This window comes from Macaca mulatta, chromosome 6 (genome assembly GCF_049350105.2).
Source record: "Macaca mulatta isolate MMU2019108-1 chromosome 6, T2T-MMU8v2.0, whole genome shotgun sequence".
Lineage (NCBI taxonomy): Eukaryota > Metazoa > Chordata > Mammalia > Primates > Cercopithecidae > Macaca > Macaca mulatta.
The window spans coordinates 155,372,029-155,394,463 of record NC_133411.1 but is presented as its reverse complement, the minus strand read 5'-3'; the positions used below and the strand labels follow the sequence as shown (position 1 = coordinate 155,394,463).

The following is a 22,435-nucleotide window of genomic DNA, read 5'->3' as shown; positions in this document are numbered from 1 at the left end:
TTACACAGTACTGAGCATTTAGCTTTCTGGCAAGCCAAAAGTCATAAGATGAATAAACTCTTTGGACTTAAAAAATACTTTATTATCAATTCTAAACAGTCAGAAAAGTTGGAAACTGAGACTGGGTCTACCCCTCTTTCCCAGTCATGCATATTTTATGGTCCAAACATCTACAATCCAATAGACTTTGAGGGGGAAGAAGATTAGATTTATGAGTTTTTATAAAAGATGCCCAGACCTAGAGAAACCAACCAGGAAAGAGGAATGACGTAAAAGAAAACAAATAAAAGGCCTAGGGATAAAATGAACTATAGTAAACAACACTTTTCTTAACATCATTCACTGTTTCAGACCTTGAAGCATATGAGAACTAGCGATCTCGTTACAGGGTTCTGTTAGTCAGGCTTAAGAGTCAAGTGCTTTCATAGTTTGGTACCAATTGCCAGCCTAAATCTAAATATGTCTGTCTAGTGGTACCTGACTAAAATAAAACTACAGCTTCATTAAACCTCTAAGATCCTAAAATACAAGCTTCACCCCAAGCATTAAAATGTTAAACTTTCTATTGTACTCTCTTGCTAATTTATCATGCAAGAAACAAAACATGAACTTAAAAATCAGATTCATTTCTCATACACTTAAAAGTAATTCACTTAAAACAATCAACTTCATATTTAAGTATTTATAAATTGACAGTAAATCTTGACACAAAATCCTCTTACCCTGTCACTGGAGGAGAACTTAATACACCGAGGATCTTCCTTAATGATTTTTTTTACTTCTTTCCACGTGGATGTTAAGGTAATCTTTGAAAAGACATGTGAATAAAAAACATAAATACAACTCACTTTTACTTAGGGGGTCAAACTGCAGCACATATGGTACATAATATTACACACTGACCTGCGATCTCTTGTAATGCCCAAGCGTAACTGGACTAGTTAGGGACAGGGAAGCAGCGTTAATGCAATTTCTTTTTGTTGGCTTGCCACAAGAGTTATTTTCATGGCCATACTTTCAAGGTGGCCTAAGACAATCACCTGCAAACCCTGTATTTACATGGGCAAACATCGTAACTTCTGAAGAAACCATCACCAAAAAGAGAGCAGATAAAAAGGAACAAAACCTGGATAACAAAGCGTACAAACTGCCGAACAAGAGGCCACAGTACCAAATTGAAAATGGATCAAAAGAAGAAATTTGCTAAATCTATTATCAGGAGGGATCACTGACCACACAGCTAAGGACATTTTGAATTACTATAGGAGCAGTTATGAATGTGAAAACTAGAAAGAATAGGAATTTCTAAATAATTAAGAATACCATAATTTTTTTAAATCAGAGAATTGTCATATAACGAATTCCAGTAATGAATCTAAAGACCATGACACTAAAAATCATATCAATGCTTTGCTTTAAGAAATTACTAACAAAGATTCATCCAGATTAAAATGAGAAAAATAAGAGACTCTTACCGCAGAAGTTTCATCCAGAAGTTGCCTAAAGTGCTCCCTCTTTTTTTTGGTAAGTGCTTCAATGTGTTCATTAAAAAGTTTCTCTTTCTCCTCTCTTTCCAATAAGGATCCAGATTCCCAGCGGTGATCTTTTCGGAGGGTCCTACGAGTATCAGACCATGACACATCTGAAGAACGTACCTGAAGAGAAAAAATTATATATATATCACCAAAGAGACTTATCTGAATGTCTATTTGCACTTCCATGTCCACTGCAGCGTTATTCACAATAGCCAAGATACGGAATCAACCTAAGTGTCTATCAACAGATAAATGGATAAAGAAAATGTAATAAATATACACAATGGAGTACTACTCAGCCTTAAAAAAAAGAGGAAAATTCTATTCATCTGTGGCATGGACAAACCTAGAGGAGAATATAAGTGAAATAAGCCAAGCACAGAAACACAAATACTGCATAGTCTCACATTTGTGGAATCCGAAAAAGTTGAACTCATAGAAATAGAGAGTAGATAGACGGTCACCAAAGTCTAGGGGGTAGGAGACAGGACGAGGGAGAGAATGAGGAGTTACTTGTCAAAGATAAGGAAGTTTCAGAGAGACAGCAGGAATAAGTTTTGAGATCTACTGTACACCAGGGTTAACTAAAGTCAATAATGTATTCTATATTCAAAATAACTGACAGCAAATTCCAAATGTCTCACCACAAAAAATTACAAGCAAACAAAGTGATGAATATGTTAAACAGCTTTGGTTTAATCATTCCACATTATCTACCTATATGGAAACAGCAACTGTACCCCGTAAGTATATACAATTATGATTTCTCAAAACAATTTTTAAAAAGAAGACAGCATAATAGAAGGCATAACAGGTCACGCTGGCTCACCAACCAGCAAAAAGATATGCTTCATTGGTGGTAATGGCATTAAAAGTTAAGCCACACTACTGCCAATGTGAAGAAACACAGACTAAAATGACAGAAAGGTAAGAAAAGAAAAAGATAAAAACATTTATTTAACCAACACTTACCAAGCATCTAAATACAAGTCAGATAAATACCATGCTTCACAGTAAGATTACAAAATAAGTAAGACGCTATCCCTTCTTTCAAAGAGCTCACTTGAAGAAAAACAAGGATAAAAAGGCCAGGCGCGGTGGCTCACGCCTGTAATCCCAGCACTTTGGGAGGCGGGTGGATCACCTGAGGTCAGGAGTTTGAGACCAGCCTGGCCAACATGGCTAAACCCCATTTCTACTAAAAATACAAAAATTAGCTGGGTGTGGTGGCGCGTGCCTGTAGTCCCACCTACTCAGGAGACTGCGGCAAGAGAATCACTTGAACCCAGGAGGCAGACGTTGCAGTGAGCCAAGATCATGCCACTGCACTCCAGGTGGGTGACAGAGACTCCATCTCAAAACAAACAAAACAAACAAAAAAACCAAAAAGGATAAACATGTAAACAAATAACTGCAAGTACAGGTAATAAGTGCTGCAGAGTCATATGCTGAGCAGAAGGGTGGTCTAAGGAACAGTGAGATCGAATCTGCCTAGATGGGTCAGGAGTAGCCTCACAGGAGAGATATTTGAGCGTACCCTTGAAGAACGAGAAAGTGTGTCACTGCAACAGGAACACTTCCAAATCATTTCAGGTAGAGGGACTGCCATGAGCAATGGAAGGATGGTATGGTTCATTAAGCATGTTCAGCAAGGCTACAGTTCAAGGAGCAAGTGAAGAAAGCAAAGGTGTTTAGGAAATATGAAGGTGGGAGGTAAGAAATGAACCATCTTTTATATTATGCTAAGGAGGCTGAATGTGACCTGCAGGAAACTGCTGGGAGTACAGAGAACCTTCATCCCCTGCAAGTAACCAGGAGAGTGACAAAATTAGATTCGTTTTTTATGAAGATTTCTGTGACTGCAATAGAACAGATAAATTTGAGGGAATGTTAGAGGTAGGGACAGAAATTAGGAAACTACTATAATTGTCTAGGGTGTAGGACAAGGTTGTCCAACCCGTGGCCCACAGGCTACATGCAGCCCAGGATGGCTCTGAATGTGCCCCAACACAAATTCATAAACTTTCTTAAAACATTATGAGATGTTTTTGTCTTTTTTTTTTTGTCTTTTTTTTTTTTTTAGCTCATCAGCTATCATTAGTGTTAACGTACATTTTTCTTTTTGAGACGGAGTCTCACTCTGTCACCAGGCTGGAGTGCAGTGGCACAATCTCGGCTCACTGCAGCCTCCGTCTCCCAGGTTCAAGTGATGCCCCTGCCTCAGCCTCCCACGTAGCTGGGACTACAGGCACGCGCCACCACACCCGGCTAATTTTTGTATTTTTACTAGAGACGGGGTTTTGCCATGTTGGCCAGCCTAGTCTTGAACTCCTGACCCCAAGTGATCTGCCCGCCTTAGCCTCTCAAAGTGCTGGGATTACAGGCGTGAGTCACCGTGCTCAGCCATGTTAGTGAACTTTATGTGTGGCCCAAGACAATTCTCCTTCTTCCAATGTGGCCCAGGGAAGCCAAAAGATTGGATACCTCTGGGTAGAGTAAGAAACAGATGCAAGGGAAGAAATCAGAAGTGACAAGAGTAAAAAGTTCCACTGAAAAAGAGAAAAGAAATAGCATAGGAGAGATGTGACAAAGAGAAGCCACCCCCAACTCCAAAAAATATTAGCAAGTAGGACAGTAGTCTGGGGGCATTCACTGTAGGGACAAAAAACCCTACATACCTCAACAACCCGGAGGGGTAAGGGAGAAAGATTTACAACAAAGTTTCAGGGTATCTCCTGGGGTCAGTTACACCCCCAGTCCTCAATGTCATACCATCTACAAGTATAACTGATCATCACAATGATGGCCCTAAATCATCAACAAGAAGGTTAAATTGTGTTCAGCACATTTTGTTTCTCACTATGGCAGGTAAGTGTGTGGTATGTCGACTTTCATCAAGAATGATAAATAATAAAGTTGTGAGACTAAATGATTATGACTTTCCATATGTGCAAAATGCCTAACTTCTGAATTTGTTAAATAACTAGGGTTTTTTCCTATAGTAACAGTACTAATACCAAGTATTCAATTTTTAAATGCTTTATAATTTAGCAAATTATCTCCCTCAGAATTGAGTAACATTAAAATATTCATAACAGTAATATAATAAATTTCCAATATCCAGTATGTTAGAGAAAAAAAGTAAAATATTAACATATACCATATCAGACAGAAGAGCTTTGAAATTCTGGATAGCTTCTTCTCGTTTGTGCTGCTCTCTCTCTCGATCTATTTCTTTTGTTTGTTCTGAACGAGCCTTTTGAACCTCCCTTTCTCGTTCTCGAAGGCTTGCCTCAATGCGGGCTTGCCTTTCAAGCTCCTTTTCTTTTTCTGAGTCTAAATTCTGTAAAAGCAAAAATTACATTATCCTTCTTACCAACTCCATCAAAGTATGTTTTTACAGAATAACCAGCTTGCCAAATAAAAAATTCCAAATCTAGTTTTTGCCCAGAATATACCTAAACACTGTGTGTTTAAACACTCTCGTCTCCAAATCGAGTAGACTCTCATGTTAAGAATACTAACAAGAAAAATTCCAAACCCCCAATAGAAAAATCCCCAACAACATATACCCTTAAACACAAGTTAGAATTGTATTATTCAATGAAAGCAATACAAGTAAACACAACAGTTACCTTGGCTATTTTTTCAATGTACTGTTTGAAAAGATCTTCTCTCATTGATGAACTATCTACTGCTTTGTAACGTGGATCACTTTCTACTTTGTCTTTTACTTTGCTCCATCGAGACTGACTGTCCAAGTGATGATTAGATAATAGTTCAAAGAAATCCGATTTAATCTGTATTTTGAAACAGGTAGTGGGATGGGAGGGAAAATAATGTACCATGAGAAATTCATCATATCTTAAATATTTACAACTAGAAAAAAAATTCACTTACCTTAAATATGAGAATAGCTTTTAAAATACAGGCATTTAGAGTAGAATGAATTACAGTAAAAGATCAGAAGTGTTCTTTTACTAGAAATGTAAACATCAACAAGCATATAAGCTTTCATCTAAAATTTGCCAAATTCAAGATAAATAATACTTTATAAAGAAATTATTCAAATATAGAAAAAGGCTTTTTCAGATTGTTGATAACTTCAGATCTCAGAACTGCCATGTATTCATAGGGAATATAAATTTACATCGAGCTGCATTTATTTTTAGCTAAGAGTCAGGCTTATGAGCTGATAATACTTTGATATCAACATGGTAAAAATGATTTATTTAAAAAATTATATGGATAAAAATTTTGGCCATTGAAATTAATAAGACATTTAAAAATCACTGCAAGTCATTACAAACTTACACTGTCAAATGTCTAAAATCAAAATGGGGTAAAAATTTGTATTTTGGTGAAAAAAGGCAGTTGTACACCTTGATATGTGAGAAAGTTATAGAATTTCTATGTTCATAATTAACCATTACTAAAAAATTGCATTCAGATCTATACTTTTTAGCATTAAACATGTATGCCTATACCATTATAAACTCAGAATGTAAGTGTTTATCCAGTATTATACTCAACTGAAATACCAAGTTAATAACATTATATCAAAGGTATTAAACATTAATCCTTCAGTATCAACATATACAACTACTTAAAACCCCTCTCCAAAACTGTATTTCTTATTTATTTAAATAGGTGAGGAAAGGAGTAAATGAGATATTTTTATGTACGTCTGAGGGCCTAATTGTTTTAAAATTTAATCCCACGTATACTACTTTGTACTTCTACCACAGAAGATACCCAAGATAACCAAGGTCATTTCAACAAAGGATTCTGACCATATTAAGAACCCCTCCCTTCCAGTAGGAATTGAATATGGACCTTCCCACCTGATCAGGGGAATCAGGATTTAAAATGTGTGTGCACAAAAATATATGAATCATTCCTTCTGCCTAGTCTAACACTATCATTTCCCCTTACAACTTCATTTCTCCTACTGGAGGATTAAAAGTGAGACTGAGGCCAGGCACGGTGGCTCATGCCTGTAATCCCAGCACTTTGGGAGGGTGAGGTGGGTGGATCACCTGAGGTCACGAGTTGGAAACCAGCCTGAAAAACATGGTGAAACCCCGTCTCTACTAAAATTACAAGTTAGCTGGGTGTGGTGGCAGGTGCCTGTAATCCCAGCTACTCGGGAGGCTGAGGCAGGAGAATCGCCTGAACCCGGGAGGCAGAGGTTGCAGTAAGCCGAGACTACACCACTGCATTCCAGCCTGGGCAACAAGAGTGAAACTCCATCTCAAAAAAAAAAAAAAAAAAAAAAAAAAAAAAAGTGACTTTGATGTCCTTTCTGGAAAATACTTTTAAGGTTTTAAGAAAGAGAATATCTGCATCTGAAATGTTTCTAAAGACAAGAGCTAATCAGCTGTGGATTTCTCCACTACTAAACTTGGCCTTTCACTTTGAACTAGTAAGAAATACTCATAAACCCAGTATTTCCAGACAGTGATTAAGAAACCACCTGATGTAGTGATGTAACTTAAATTTTTCTGTTCATCTTGTCTATTTTTTATCTGACATGATGAATACCAAATTCCTAGATGCATTTGACAACTGGAAGGCAAAATTTACAAAATTTATGTTAAATAAAACATGCAAGTTATATCAAATAGGAATCTTTCTAAGCCACAGGAATTTGTATTAGCTTAAAACAATTTTCATATGTTAGACATGAAACCTATAAAGTAAGGATTATCATATAGGTTTTTAAATGTGTGATGTATAAACAAGTGAACTTTAAATAAAATTAAACTTTAACTTCCTTTCATTGTGGACATTACCATGACAGGTTATAAATGGCTTACTAAGGCTATCAGTATGAGAACAATTGCCTGACAGCTGCATAAATGTCAAAAAATGTCATTTACCATTAGCTGCAATTCAAGGCCTTATTATTCTCCCCATTCCTTACTATAATGAAAATAATTTATTCACAGGAAATTTAAAAGAGAGGGAAGAGAAAAATATGTCAATTTCGTAACAGTGTGTTAACTCCAATTACGTACAACCTCAAATGTGCTATATAAAAGGTAAAGTATTTGAACCACAATTCTATAAAAATTGGTTATAATATTACAATAAAATAGCTTAAGAATAGCTACTTTGGCAAACAAAATAATTTTTTTTTTAAATCCCACTCTGTTGTCCAGGCTGGAGTGCAGTGGAACCATCAAAACTCACTGCAGCCTTGACCGTTTGGCTTCAAGCGATTCCCCCACTTTAGATTCCAGAGTAACTGGAACTACAGAAGCACATCACTACTACCAGCTATTTTTTTGTTTTGTTGTAGAGATGGGGGTCTTGCTATATTGTCTAGGGTGGTCTCAAGCAATCCTCCTGCCTCGGCCTCCCAGAGTGCTGGGATTACAGGCATGAATCACCACGCCTGGCTGATAATTAGACTTTTAAAGGCATTTTTTAATAAAATGGAAATCTAGTAGTTAAAACTACATGAAAATGATGCTCTTACTGTGAGAATGACTTTACCTTGAAAACGTTACTTAAGAAAAACAAGAATTTCACCAGAAGTCAATGTTCTTCACAGGTTTTCAAAACTGGTTTTAAAATTAGTTTTAAACCTTCAGTATTCTAACTATCATAATGCTACAAAGACCAGCTGGAGAATTACAAGAACAAGGAAATAAATTCTAATACCATGCTACTGGTACTGCTCTTGCTATCTAATTACAAAGTTCCAATGTGATGTTTTTTTTAAGTATACACAATATATTTAAGAACAGTATAAACAATACAGTGGAAGTCATGAAAGAAAAATGATAAAACCCCATAAACCAAATGTGCTCAAAATGTGAATATAAAATCCACTATATTTAAACCCTTACTTTAAAGATTTCTGCTTTGATGGCCTAGTTAGTCATTGATTTTGCATTCTTTAAATTGGCTGAGAAAGCTTCACTTTAGCAATTTCCTGCCTTTTTTTCTTTAATCTAGTAATGGTATAAAGCCAAACCTGTAATTTAGAGAATTAAGATTTTTATAGTCAAAATAAAATAAAGCTGAATATATTAAATATTAGATTTATTTAATTTAGATGCCATATCTATTTAATTTCTTTTTTTAAATTAACACATTCTGGGCACAATTCTCATCACTTCATAAGGAAAAAAGACTAAAAAAATGCAAAGTACCGGAACTGCGGGAGGCTAAAGTCACCACACAGAGATACCAATTCTTTCCTCACTAGGGAATCCCATAACACTTTGCGTGTCAGTGATTGACAGCTGTCACTGAACTGATTGACAGGCCGCACAGCACAAAACTGTAAAGTCTATCCACTTGTTATAAAACAGAATACATAAAATAGTTATAAAAAAAAGTGTTTAGAAAAAGAAAATCAGTTACAAATGCAAAGATAAATACATTTAATTTGTATAAAAGCAATCATACAAAATCAAACAATCACTTATTTACTTGGTTTTCTTAAATAGGTTATTCTAAAAGTCAAAAGTAGCAAATAATTCATTAACATGACTCTAATTCAACATATAAAATTATGTAGTAGAATTTGATTTTACACATTTCCTCTGAGAAGCATAATCATTTTTTAAGTAAACAGTGAAACAATTCTGGAAAACTCACTTGGAAGCCAAATAAGTTGGATAATTAGGAAGTTTCAGATATTTCTGATAAAAGCTGTTTTAGCTAATACTGTTACTATTTTGAATCAAAGAGACTTCTTCCCAGGAGTAGCATTACTTTCAAACAACATTCCTTAATAGAACTTGTAATATTATAACTTTCTAGAATAAGAGGTAATTGTAAATGTCAAGAATGATTAGGCTCCAGAGGTTATTTTTCTACATTCACAAAGCATACCGGGACACTAAGGAAAGTGGCTGCATGTTTTGATGGTTCACACACCACTGGGGTCATCTCCCTACTACTTTGCCTCCCCAGTGGTAAGCTCCTCTCCACTCCTGACGCTGCTATCAAATGACATTTGGAATTCATTCATCTTTAATAGCTGACCTTTAATTCTGATAAGCAGTAATTTATATGTAAGATATGTTTACTGAAAGATTAGAAAGTCACTAAAATGCTGTCTTTTAGAGGGCAAAAAAGATAAAGAAGCTCTTTGAAATTCAAATATTACCACCTATAAAGAATCCTGAAATCTTAGAAGGCACCACCAAGCAGGCAGTCCTAACAACCCGTTCTGAGTTTACCAGGCATCTTAATATTAATATAATTTAAAGCAAAAGTATATAGTTTAGTGAAGCTACTAAAATAAGCATTACGTAAGTAAAGTGATAGAATACATACATACATAAATAATTATAAAAGCTAAAAGAACAGTCCATGTAGGTCCTATTATTTATGCTGATGGATAAGGTTAGACACATTAACACCAGCACAGTCCTTTCCCATTCACACTCCCATCAATCACACCACTGGAACTAAAACCATCTTACCTTCTCACCTCTGGTCTTCGAATCTTCTTTCTCTTTCTTCCTAGCAGCGGCCACAAACTCATTAAACAAGGCTTCTCGGTCTTTCATCTTTTCAATTGCTTTGAATCTTGAATCTTTAGCATGCTTGGCTGCAAATTCACTAAAAGTTGCTCTGTAACAAAATTACAAGTGTGCTAACTTTGGCAGTTACTTCTGCTTGTATAAAGGCATAGCAGAAGATACCATTTTTCCAACAAGAGTATATGACAAAGAGACACTGGGACTCAACATCTACCTAACAGTGAACACTAGGTTTCAGAAAGGAGTAAAAAGAGGTAAAGAGCAAAAATGTGGTTAAGGGATTTGTATGCTATCAGCATAGAATTAGAATATTTATTATAAAAAAAAAAAGAGAGATCACAGAGTAAAGAATTTGCATGCCTCAAGAGACAAGAGCTCATCAATTTCTACTCTAAGATGAAGCTGAGTCCTGCCTCCAGCCATAAGAGAAAAATTTTTATTGGATTAGCTGTCTTTCCATACACGACTATAAAACTGGACAGAAGCATATGAGACAACTGACTTCAAGGAGTAGACAACAGAAAGAGTAAGACTGAAATGCCTGAAAGGGAAATTTATGAGGTGCAGAGAGAGCTCAAGTCCAAATAGAGTACCGTAGGCTTAATGAACTGGAGGAAGCAAAGATTAGAGCTTGGGTGAAGAGGAATCTGTAAAGAGAAGGTACCCAAGAAAAATCCGCCTTAGCGATTACCCATGAGTCCACAGCTAAGGCCACGCTGTGTAACAGCAGGGAAAGATCACTCTCTACATCAGGCTACTACAGGATTAAGAAAATAGAAGAGATAATAGACAGAGTCAGTAGTATTAAAGGGAGAATAGGAACAGGCCAACAAAGTCCACAAAAGATCCACAAGGAAAACAGAGCTGGAAGGCTAAAAGAAACATATTACACTTTCAGAGATTCACACTAACATAAAGTCAAGCCTAAAGGTGGCAACCAGTAAATGAACTGCCTACTGAAACAAAAACATCCACTTTTCAATGAAAGGTAACAGACTCCACGGTCTCTACATTAATTAGCCACAAAGTCCAATATTCAATCAAAAATCACTAAATATACAAAGAAATGTGATCCACAGAAAAATTTTTTTGAAGTCAATAGAAACTGAACCCAAGATGTCCAGATGTTGCTATAAGTAGACAATAACTTTAAAATAACTATTACTGGCCAGGTGCAGTGGCTCATGCTTGCAATCCCAGCACTTCAGCGGGGGCAAGGTAGGAGGATCATTTGAGGCCAGGAGTTTCAGACTAGCCTAGGCAACAGAGTGAGACTCCGGCCGGGCATGGTGGCTCATGCCTGTAATCCCAGCTACGTGAGAAGCTGAGGCAAAATAATCTTTTGAACCTGGGAGTCAAAGGCTGCAGTGAGCCGAGATCGTGCCACTGCACTCCAGCCCGGATGACAGAGCAAGGCCTTTTATCAAGAAAACAAAAACAAAAAAACATAGCGTGGCCAGGCATGGTGGCTCATGGCTGTAATCTCACCACTTTGGGAGGCCAAGGCAGGTGGATCACTTGAGGTCAGGAGTCCCAATACCAGCATGGCCAACAAGGTGAAACCCTGTCTCTACTAAAAATACAAAAAAAATTAGCTGGGAGTAATGGTGGGCGCCTGTAATCTCAGCTACTCAGGAGGCTGAAGCAGGAGAAAAACCTAGGAGGCAGAGACTGCAGTGAGCTGAGATCACGCCACTGCACTCCAGCCTGGGTGACAGAGCAAGACTCTGTCTCAAACAAAACAAAACAAAACAAAAAAACACCACAGTGAGGCTCTGTCCCTACAAAAAATTTAAAAATTGGTTGGGCATGGTGGCACACGCATATAGTCTCAGCTACTCAGGAGGACTGCTTAAGCCCAGGAGTCCGAGGCTACAGTGAGCTGTGACTGAGCCACTGCATACTAGCCTGAACAACAGATCAAGACTCTGCCTCTTAAAAAAAAATAACTAAATAAACAAAACTGTTATTATTACCCTGAAAGAATCAAAGAAAAACAGGTTCAAAGAACTGAAAACATGATCTAAAAATGAATGAATAAGGAGTTTCAGCACAGATGCAGAAAATAATAAAAAGAACCTAAAACTAATGAAAAAAATTAACTGGATAGGATTAACATCAGAGTTGACAATAGAATAAAGAGTCAATTATATGAAGTTAGATCACTAACAATTATCTAATCCAAAGAGGAAACAGAAAAAAGACTGAGGTAGGGGAAACAGTCTCAGGGACATGTGAGATAATATCAAACACTAATATATGTGTGATTAGAATCCCAAAAGAGGAAAGAATGAAGGAGGGCAGAAAAAGTACTAGCCAAAAACTTCCCAAATTTGATGGAAAACATCAATTTATAAATTCAAAAAGCTCAGCAAACTCCAAACAGGTTAAATAAAAGGATGAGGCTTATGAGGGCTAATAAAAGGCTAATAAAGCCTTTTTTACGTTTTAAAAAAGAAGTTTCTCCATAAATAAAAGGCATTATAAAGCTTTCATATATTTGGTATATATTTTAAATATTTGAGGCTTTCACAAGTGGCACGATCTTGGCTCACTGCAACCTCTGCCTCCAGGTTCAAGCAATTCTTCTGCCTCAGCCTCCCAAGTAGCTGGGACTACAGGTGCCCACCACCACGCCCGGCTAATTTTTGTGTTTTTAGTAGAGATGGGGTTTCACCATACTGGCCAGGCTGGTCTCAAACCCCTGACCTTGTGATCCACCCACCTCAGACTCCCAAAGTGCTGGGATTACAGGTGTGAGCCACTGTGCCCAGTCAAGAATTTACTCTTATAATTAACAAGCCTATACTTAGCATGGTTTTAGAAGAAAAAAATAAAGATTAGCCCATTCAAAAACTAGTTAGCTATTTAAATGCAAAAATAAACCATTCTCTTATGTGTTACAACAAAGATTATATTTTTAATTATAAACAAAAAACTGGCCAGTTAATCTCAATTTTGAATTTAAAACATCAACTGAAGGTTAAAAGTATCCCTCACAGCTAACATTTATTATTTATTTTATATATATACATATATGTACATATATTTTGAGTTTGAGACGGAGTCTAGCTCTGTCCCTCAGGCTGGAGTGCAGTGGCGTGATCTTGGTTCACTGCAAGCTCCGCCTCCCAGGTTCACGTCATTCTCCTGCCTCAGCCTCCTGAGTAGCTGGGACTACAGGTGCCACCATGCCCGGCTAATTTTTTTGTATTTTTTGTAGAGATTGGGTTTCACCATCTTAGTCAGGGTGGTCTCGATCTCCTGACCCCATGATCCACCCGCCTCGGCCTCCCAAAGTGCTGGGATTACAGGTGTGAGTCACCACACCCAACCAGCATTTATTATTTTTAAGCTTTGCTGACCAAGGCTAGATTCTAACAATCTTTTGTATGCAACCAATACTAATCATAATATCTAACGTTAATTCAACATTTTTAACAAAGAATATATTGCAAATCTGGTTTGAACAATAGATACATAACAATAATAAAATGGCATGGTAAAATAAAAATGTATATTCCAGAAAACGGATCATATGTAGTCCATTAAATGTTTTATTTTCATGATAAATTAAGCACTTCGCTTTATAATTTTAAGATAGAAAAAGCAAGTATAGGTTGGGCATCCCAAATTTGAAATCCAAATGCTCCAAAATCTGAAACTTACTTAGTGCCAACAAGACATTCAATTCTGATTTTTGAATTTGGGATGCTCAGCCAGTAAGTATAATACAAATATTCCAAAGTTAAAAAAAAAAAAAAAATCTGAAATCCAAAAGACTTCTGGTCTAAAGCATTTGGGATAAGGGATAATCAACCTGCATTGCTATGATTAAAGAATAAACTATGATTAAAGAAAAAACCTTTCAAAAAGTGGAAAATCAATATGTAAAGTGATAACTGAATTATTTTAGACTTACTTCTATCACTTATAGGTAACAGGTAAAATACCTGACACTTTTTATGAGAAAAGACTAAAGTGAACCTTTAGCATTAGATTCCCATGGAGATGTTTTCTTATGACTTGTTTCTTAATTGTGAAAAACTACTTTAAAACAAACAGGATAAAAAATATTTTGGAGGGAAGTGGGTAACGGTTAGTGGTGGGTGACAGGGAGATAGTAGTGACAAGAAACCGACCACGGGAGGTATGACTTACATTTTCATTAAAAAGAAAAAAGACATACAAGACACACGCACAGTTCAGTAATTTCCCCCTTTCTTGCCCGTAGGAACAAACTCTGGTGCTCTATATTTACTAGCTCTACTAAAAGGTTCTGCAATATTTCTCCCACTTAAAAAAAAAAAATTAGGCCAACAGACAATATTTTCTCATATTAAAGTTTTTCCTCCTTGCATTCTTCTAGGACTAAAAATGGTCTTAATTTATATGCCAGAGTTGGATATATCAATATAACAATACAGGACAATGCCCTTAGTGCCTGATCGTTTCATTTTATGAAGTAACCTGCGTAGTACAGATCACTTCAACAATTCTACCTGCCTGAAAAGAACACCAGTAGAGTACTATGATATGGTAAGACTTAGTCAGATCTACTAAAGGGAAACCTCTTTGGAGTTTCAATTATTCATAGACCCATATGGAGTTTTAATAAATATATTCTGCTGAATGATTTGGAAATAAGCTGCAGACATCTTAAGACTTCACTTAGAAATATTTCAACATGCAACTCCTGAGAGTAAAGTCTTTTTCCTCCATAATCACAATACCCAAGAACATTACTATTTCTCTAATAACATCAAATATCCAATTCTTACCAAGTGTCCTCAATTGCCCCCCACACCCCACCAAAAGTCTTTTATAACACAGACTCAACTATTTTGACCCATGATTTCACTCATTCTTTTGACTCAGAAATAACTCAGGGACTCCCTGGAAAGTCTGAACCTCTATTACCCCTGAAGAATATTACATTCTTAATATCACAAACACTCTATTAGCTTTTATTTCTAAAACTTAAATACCATATTTCAAATACAAAACTGTAATACTAAACATACCTTCTTAAACAACATCACTCCTACCTCCACAGACAAAATTAACTATTTATATAAGATGAACCTTTATAGTAAGTGCCATTTAACCAGAGACTCCATGATTCTACTCGACAGTTTTAGAATACTGAAGTATTCACAGTAACCTAACACCATTACTCTTACGTCTAAGTCATAAATAAGAGCAATTCCCCCTGCCTATACAATTCTGTGCAACACTGAAATCTAGTTGAAATCCCAGCTTCACTTGGGTGAGCTACCTAATTTGCTTATCTCATGTAAAACAGGTATCACATAAATACCTAAATCAAACTACCTGTGCTGAAGACTGAATATCTGTATGCATATATAAAAAACTGTATGCTTTCAGTCATGTTTACATGTATGTATAAATGCAGACATACATGTTTTAAAGTGCAAATAAGCACATAAGATATCCAGTAACTATTATTATAAAGTTAGGCAAATAAATTTAAAATGTCTCACTGTCTTTAGCCCATTATATGTATTTAATACATATTATCAATCAACTGAAAATGTCAGACACAACCATTTCTAGACACTTAGAAAATTTTGAAACTGAAGTGGTAAAAGGTCCTTTACCACTTCAATTTAATCAAAATAATGTTCTTCCTCTGCAACTTAGTATGTATAAATCTTTACAAAGATGGGGCACAGATTTTCTATCATATACTAGTTTCTAAAGAACTTATTCCCCCAGGGAAGCACTTAAATCAAAGGTATCTTTCTTAGAGCATTTAGGATTCCTCTAAAGGAAACAAGTAAGAAATAAAGATTAGAAATTTTAGCAAAAACCGATAATCAAATAAGGAGCTTTTAGTGCCCAAATAGCCAAAAAATATGTATTTTTTAATTTTTAAAAACTGATCTTAGGAGAAAATAAATACACTTTGATATTTAAGGGAAACAAACCACATACCTTGGATTAAATTTTGCTTCTTCCATCATTTTTTTGAAATCTTCCTTGGCTTGCATTATTTTATTTTTCTTTTCCCTGCGTTCTTCCTCTGCCCTGGTCTTTACATACTGATCAAACACCTATTACAAAAATCAACAAATTTGACAAGTCAATCTTTCATATAGGTAATTTAACTACCAAATTATTGGACAATGTCTTTGTCCAAACTATACCAGGAAAAATATATTAACTGTAGATAATTATACACAGATAATCTATACCAAGTTTCACTGTAAAGCTTCATTGAAATATTACACAAGCATACAGCTCTCTACTTAAAGGGCTTCAAGAACGAAAGAAAACAGCAAAAACCCTCTTTAATTTTTTTCCAGATTATAAATTAAATACATGATTATTATAAACATTTCAAGAAATTCAGAAATGCGTAAGAGAAATCACAGTCTTCCCAAATCCCTTTTAGAAAGAAATATCAATGGTATGGAATCTGTAGTATATTTTATTTCTGTGCTTCTCTTAAGACCTAAGTATTTTCACTACAATGTAATCATGCTTTTCATTTATTCTATATTTCCCCCACTTAATATAGTCAAGATAATGAACTGATCATCTATTTACCGCCTACTTCACACCCTATAAAATGACAGAAGAACTTCTTTTTTAAGTAACAAACCAACAATAATAAGGAATTGAGGAAAAAAACCCCAGCAACTTGCAAAGCTGATGGGACAAGCGGAAAACGACACGTGACAGATATGAGAGCACTCAACATAACCTAGCAGTCAAGAAAAACAAAAAGGCAACTCAAGTTTTTTTTTCTGAAACCAGAATCTCCTCAAACAACTCAAGAATACATAGCATCAAATATCTATGGAGGTGAGGATGGGGTATAGCTAAAATAAGGAGTATTTTAAGGATGAAAAGCTATTTAGTAAGTTGTTAAATTGCTAGATTCCCTCACCAACTTAATGTTTCTGGGCACTACCACTTCTGAATGTAAAAGGCAAGTGACTATTCTAAAGCAAACAATTAGCAAACTATGGCCTACGGGTTGTTTTTATACAGCGCAAGAATAGTTTTTACATTTTTTAAAGGGTTGAGGGGAAAAATAGAAAATTTCATGACACATGAAAACTAAATAAAATTCAAATGACAGTATCCATAAATAAAGCTTTAACTGAACAGCAATGCTTAGACCCTTACGTATGTCTATAGGTACCTGACACTTAAACAGCAGTTACACAGTTACAATAGAGACCATATGGCCCACAAAGCCTAAAATACAAATTATCTGACTTAAAAATTTGCTGACCACCTGCTCTAGAAAATAAAAGAGAGTGTCTTTGAACTGGGGGAACCTGAATTGGGAGCGAATAAGGCAAACCAAACTAAAAACATGGAGATCAACCAAACACATACCAAATACTAAGAAACAGTTTTCTCAGATCCAAAGCAGAGAGATCTGTGCCCTCCAGCCAGGAGAGTAGGTCTTTATTGGGAATCTGACCAGCCTAAAACAATGGACTCCAGGGGTTCTCAACAAACCAGCCTAACTCACCCTACAGCATGTTTCTCAACCTTGGCACACTGATGTTTTCAGCAAGATGTATACCAGCATCCCTGGCCACTAGCCACTAGATCCCAGCAGCACTCCCTTCAATTGTGACAAAAATGTCTCCTGGGGGCAAAACTGCTTGTGGTTGAGAACCACCACTCTGCAGCATAGCCCCAAAGCACGAGGGCCCACCTAGACACTAAGAACACCCAAACAGGCCGGGCGGTGGCTCACACCTGTAAGTCCCAGCACTCTGGGAGGGCAAGGCAGGAGGATCGTTCTCGCTCAGGAGTTCAAGACCAGCCTGGGCAACATGGCAAAATCCCATCTAAAGAGAACAAACTTAGTGGAATCAGAAACTATACAGAAAAATAAAAACTTAAAAGAAAAAAATGTTCCTAAACAACCTCACAGAGCTAAGATAATGCACCCATAAGAAAAACCTCAAAAAACATAAAAGAACTCCGAGAAATTAAAAGACACAATAAATTTTAAAAATCTAAATACTTGGTTGATAAAGGCAAGGAAATTATTTAAAAAGTTAAATAAAAAGATAACGGTAATTAACAGGAAAGCGAAAAAACTTAAGGACCAATCCACAAAAGCAAATTCAAATTCTGTCCCAGAATGAAAAAACAGAGAAAAATTAACACAAGAGAATTTCCCATAACTAAAAGAGCTGTGTTTCCCATTGAAAAGGTCAACCAAGTGCCCAGCACAACAGACCCTTCCTCTAGGAAAAACACCACTATGGCATTTCAGAATACTAAGGACTAAGAGAGCTACATACTTAGAGGGAAAAAAAAAACAGATTCTCATATAAAGGAACACGAATGGCTTCAAAAACAACGAACACTAGAAGCAGAGCAATGCCTTTAGCTGGCCAAACAATTCCAAATAAGGGTACAACGAAGGTTTTTCCAAGTATGTTAGGCCTCAAATGAATTTTCCCTGCACATTCTCTCAAGAAGCTACAAAAAGGAAAAGACTTACTATGTAGGGAACAGGTCTACAAACATCTTTGTAACAAGTACAACAAAATGTTCCAAAATACCTTCGACATCTTCCCAAGTCAATCCATGTATGTCTACCAATCTTCATCTACTGGGGGTCTTGGAACATATCCTCCACAGATGAGGGGGGACTTGGAACATATCCTCCACAGATTACTGTATCTATGATTACCTGACCAGTCCCCTGCTAGACATATAAGTCATCTTCAATTTCCTCTAAGTATAGCACTGCAGAAAACCTTTTGAAAGTACTTGCATGCTGAAGAGAGGGAGAAAGTTGTTTCCAACTCTTTTCTCAGTATATACTTACTTTTAAATAAAAGTATTAAATGACACATAAAATTCAAGGGAATTTATATTCACTTTCCTTTGAGAATCTAGAAAGAACTTCATATTCCCTCTGCTGTGCTACCCTAGACCAAGGTTAGAAATCACTCTCTAAGATAAAAATCTCATAAAAAATTAGGGGTTGTGTTATGCTTCCAAGTTGCTCCTAATTATTTGTGTCATGCTTCCCAATACACTTGGCCTTATGTTCCCTATGTTAAGTGATTATTTTCATAACCTCAACTCATGAGCAAGATTTCATAATAAATACAATGAAAATGAGTAAATTTTAAAAATAATTGTTAAGTTCACTTTTATAGGCATGAACAAAAATGTATATTAAAGGGCTATGCCCTTTAAGCCTTCAAGGCAGCTCTGGAGCTCTGGAGTGCTTGCAATGTTCCATTTTTTTGAACATGATATATTCATTTTGTGAAATTTCACTTATGGTTTTATCTTTTCTATATGTTTCCAAATACGTTTACTAAAAATGTCTCCATTATTTGATTCTCATATTTTTAATTTCACAATGATTCAATGACAAATTATTCAGTAACAGTGGCCTAGATGGTTGACAATTCCGAGTAATCGTGTTGGTAACACAGTACCATACTGTAATACTGTCAATATTAAAAAGCTCTGAATAACAAACGAGGTATCAAAAAGTTTATTTTGGTGTTTTCTCTTGGAGTTCAAGGGCAGGGCTTTATTTTTTTTAACTGACAAATAATAATTGTACATATGCATGGGGTTACTGTGTTTCAATATATGTACAATCGAAACGTGTTTAAATACATATCATGTAGAGTGATGAGATCAAGATAATTAGCATATCCATCTCAAACATTTATCATTTGTGTTGGAAAAACGTTCAATATCCTCCTTCTGGCTCTTCAAAACTACTTATTACTGTTAATCAGTCATCCTACAGTGCTACAGAACCCCAGGACTTATTCTTCCTATCTAGTTTTAATTATATATGCTTTAACAAATCTCTTCCTATCCTCCGAGTTCTCCCTACCCTTCTCAGCCTCCAGTAGCCTCTGTTCTTCTTTTTACTTCTACTACATCAACTTTGTTTTGTTTCCACGAGTGAAAACATAGGATGTTTATCTTCCTGTTCTTGGCTTATTTCATTTAACATGACTTCCAGTTCCATCTATGTTGCTGCAAATGACAGGATTTCATTCTTTTTTGTGGCTGAAACCCCATTTTCTCTTTCCAGTCATCTGTTATTGGACACCCAGGTTGATTCTGTATCTTGGCTACTGTGAACAGTGCTACAATAAACATGTGGGTACTGGTATCTCTTCAATACAATGATTTCTTTTCCTTTCAATACATACCTGGTAGGGGGATTGCTGGATCATATCATTGCTCTGTTTGTAGTTTTTCGAGGAACCTCCATACTGTTTTCCATAATGGATATACTAGTTTAAGTTCTAACCAACAGTATATAAAGAGTTCCCTTTTCTGAGTATCCTTGCCAGTATTTGTTATTTTTTCCTCTTTTATATAAGCCTTCCTAACTGGAGTGAGACACCTCACTGCTGTTTTGATTTGCATTTCCCCAATGATTAGTGATGTTGAGTATTTTTTCATATATTTAGTGGCCATTTGTATGTTTTGAGAAATGTCTGTTCAGATCATCTGCCCATTTGTTAAGATTTTTTTTTTCTGTTGAGATGACTGAGTTCCTCGTACATTTTGGACATTCAATTCCCTGTCAAATAAGTAGTTAGCAAATATTTTCTCCCATTCTGTAGGATGTCTTCACTGTTGTTTCCCTTGCTATGGAGAATTGTTTTGATATAACCCCATTTGTTTATTCTTGCTTGTGCTTTTAAGGTCTTATTTGTAAAACCTTTTCCCAACCAATGTCTGGAATCATTTCCTCGATGGTTTTTTCTAGTAGTTTTCTCATTTCAGTTCATACAATTAGGTCTTTGATCTATTTTGAGTTGATTTTCAAATACGGTAAGAGGTGGGGTTCTAATTTCATTTCTTCTGCATATAGATTTCCAGTTTTCCCAGTATCACTTAATGAAGAGACTGTTCTTTCCACAGTGAGTGTTCTTGGCACCTTTGTCAAAATAAGTTGGTTATAAATACATGGATTGATTTCTGAGTTCCCTATTCTGTTCCTTTGGTCTGTGTGTTTTTATGACAGTACCATACTGTTTTAGTTACTACAGCTTTCTAGCACATTCTGAAGTCTGGTACTACAATACCTCCAGCTTTGTTCTTTTTGCTTGGGATTGCTTTGGCTATTTTGTCTTTTTTGGTTTCACAAAAATTTTAGGAATTTTTTTTTTTTTTGAAACAGGGTCTCATTCTGTTGCCCTGGCTGGAGTGCAGTAGCAGTCATAGCTCCCTGTAACCTCAAATTCCTGGATCAAGTGATCCTCACGCCTTAGTCTCCCAAGCAGCTTGGACTACAGGTGCACGATACCACACCCGGCTAGTGCTTGTATTTTTTTGTAGAGAAATCTCGCTATGACAGTCTCAAACTCCTGGCCTCAAGTGATCTCCTGCCTTGGTTTTCTAAAGTGGTGGGATTACAAGCGTGAGCCACCTTGCCTAGCCAGATTTTTTCTTCCAGTGACATTGTTTAGAATGTCACTCGTACTTTGATAGAGACTGCACTGAATCTGTAGATTGCTTTGGGGAGTACTGCCACTTTAACAATATTAATTACTCTGATCCATGAGCTTGGGATGTCTTTCCCTTTGTATCCTGTTCAGTTTCTTTCATCAGGGTCTTAAAGTTTTCCTTATGGGGGTCTTTCACCTGTTTGGTTAAATTTATTCTTAGTTATCTTATTTATTTGGTACTACTGTAAATGGGATTGCTTTCTTGATTTTTCAGCTAGTTCACTGTGTACAGAAACACTATTGTATTGGATATTTAGTATCCTGTAATTTTATTGAATCAGTTTAGCAGGTTTTTTTTTTTTTTCGAGAGAGTCTTGCTGTCACCCAGGGTGGAGTGCAATGGCACAATCTCGGTTCACTGCAACCTCCATTTCCTGACTCAAGCAATTCTCGTGCCTCAGCCACCTAAGTAGCTGGGATGAAAGGCATGCGCCATCATGCCTGGCTAATTTTTCCATTTTTAGTAGAGATATTTTTAGTAGAGATGAGGTTTCGCCATGTTGGCCAGGCTGGTCTTGAACTCCTGACCTCATGTGATCCACCTGCCTTGGCCTCCTAAAGTGCTGGGATTACAGGCATGAGCCTCCACGCCCAGACTGAATTTATCAGTTCTAAGAGATTTTTGGTAGCATCTTTAGGTTTTTCTATAGGTAAGATCCTGTCATCTGCAAAAAGAAACAAGTTGACTTCTTCCTTTCCAATTTGGATACCCTCTATTTCTTTATCTTGCCTAATTGCTCTGGCTAAGACTTCCAGTACTATGTTGAGTAAGAGTGGTGAGAGTGGGTATCCTGTCTTGTCTCGTTCCAGTTCTTAGAGGAAAAGCTTTTAAAATGTTTATTTTGAAATAAGAGAGAACTTATTTTAAAGTGTTATTAGCATAACTACT

At 36.3% G+C, this 22,435-nt stretch overlaps 1 protein-coding gene across 9 annotated transcripts in view; it reads right to left on the bottom strand.

The window, feature by feature from the left end:
• The window catches only part of TCERG1 (transcription elongation regulator 1), a 62,785-nt gene that overhangs the window by 2,798 nt on the left and 37,552 nt on the right, over positions 1 to 22,435 (bottom strand). For all 9 annotated transcript variants that reach the window (XR_001445592.3, XR_013394936.1, XR_013394937.1 and 6 more), the window contains 6 exons: positions 16,001 to 16,119; positions 9,983 to 10,133; positions 5,171 to 5,335; positions 4,696 to 4,878; positions 1,476 to 1,655; positions 723 to 806 (listed from right to left, as the gene is read on the bottom strand). Coding sequence is in view for 5 of the 9 variants with exons in the window: in XM_015141130.3 (XP_014996616.3) it covers positions 723 to 806; positions 1,476 to 1,655; positions 4,696 to 4,878; positions 5,171 to 5,335; positions 9,983 to 10,133; positions 16,001 to 16,119 (882 nt within the window). In the remaining 4 variants the exon portion in view is untranslated. The remainder of the gene's footprint in view (positions 1 to 722; positions 807 to 1,475; positions 1,656 to 4,695; positions 4,879 to 5,170; positions 5,336 to 9,982; positions 10,134 to 16,000; positions 16,120 to 22,435) is intronic.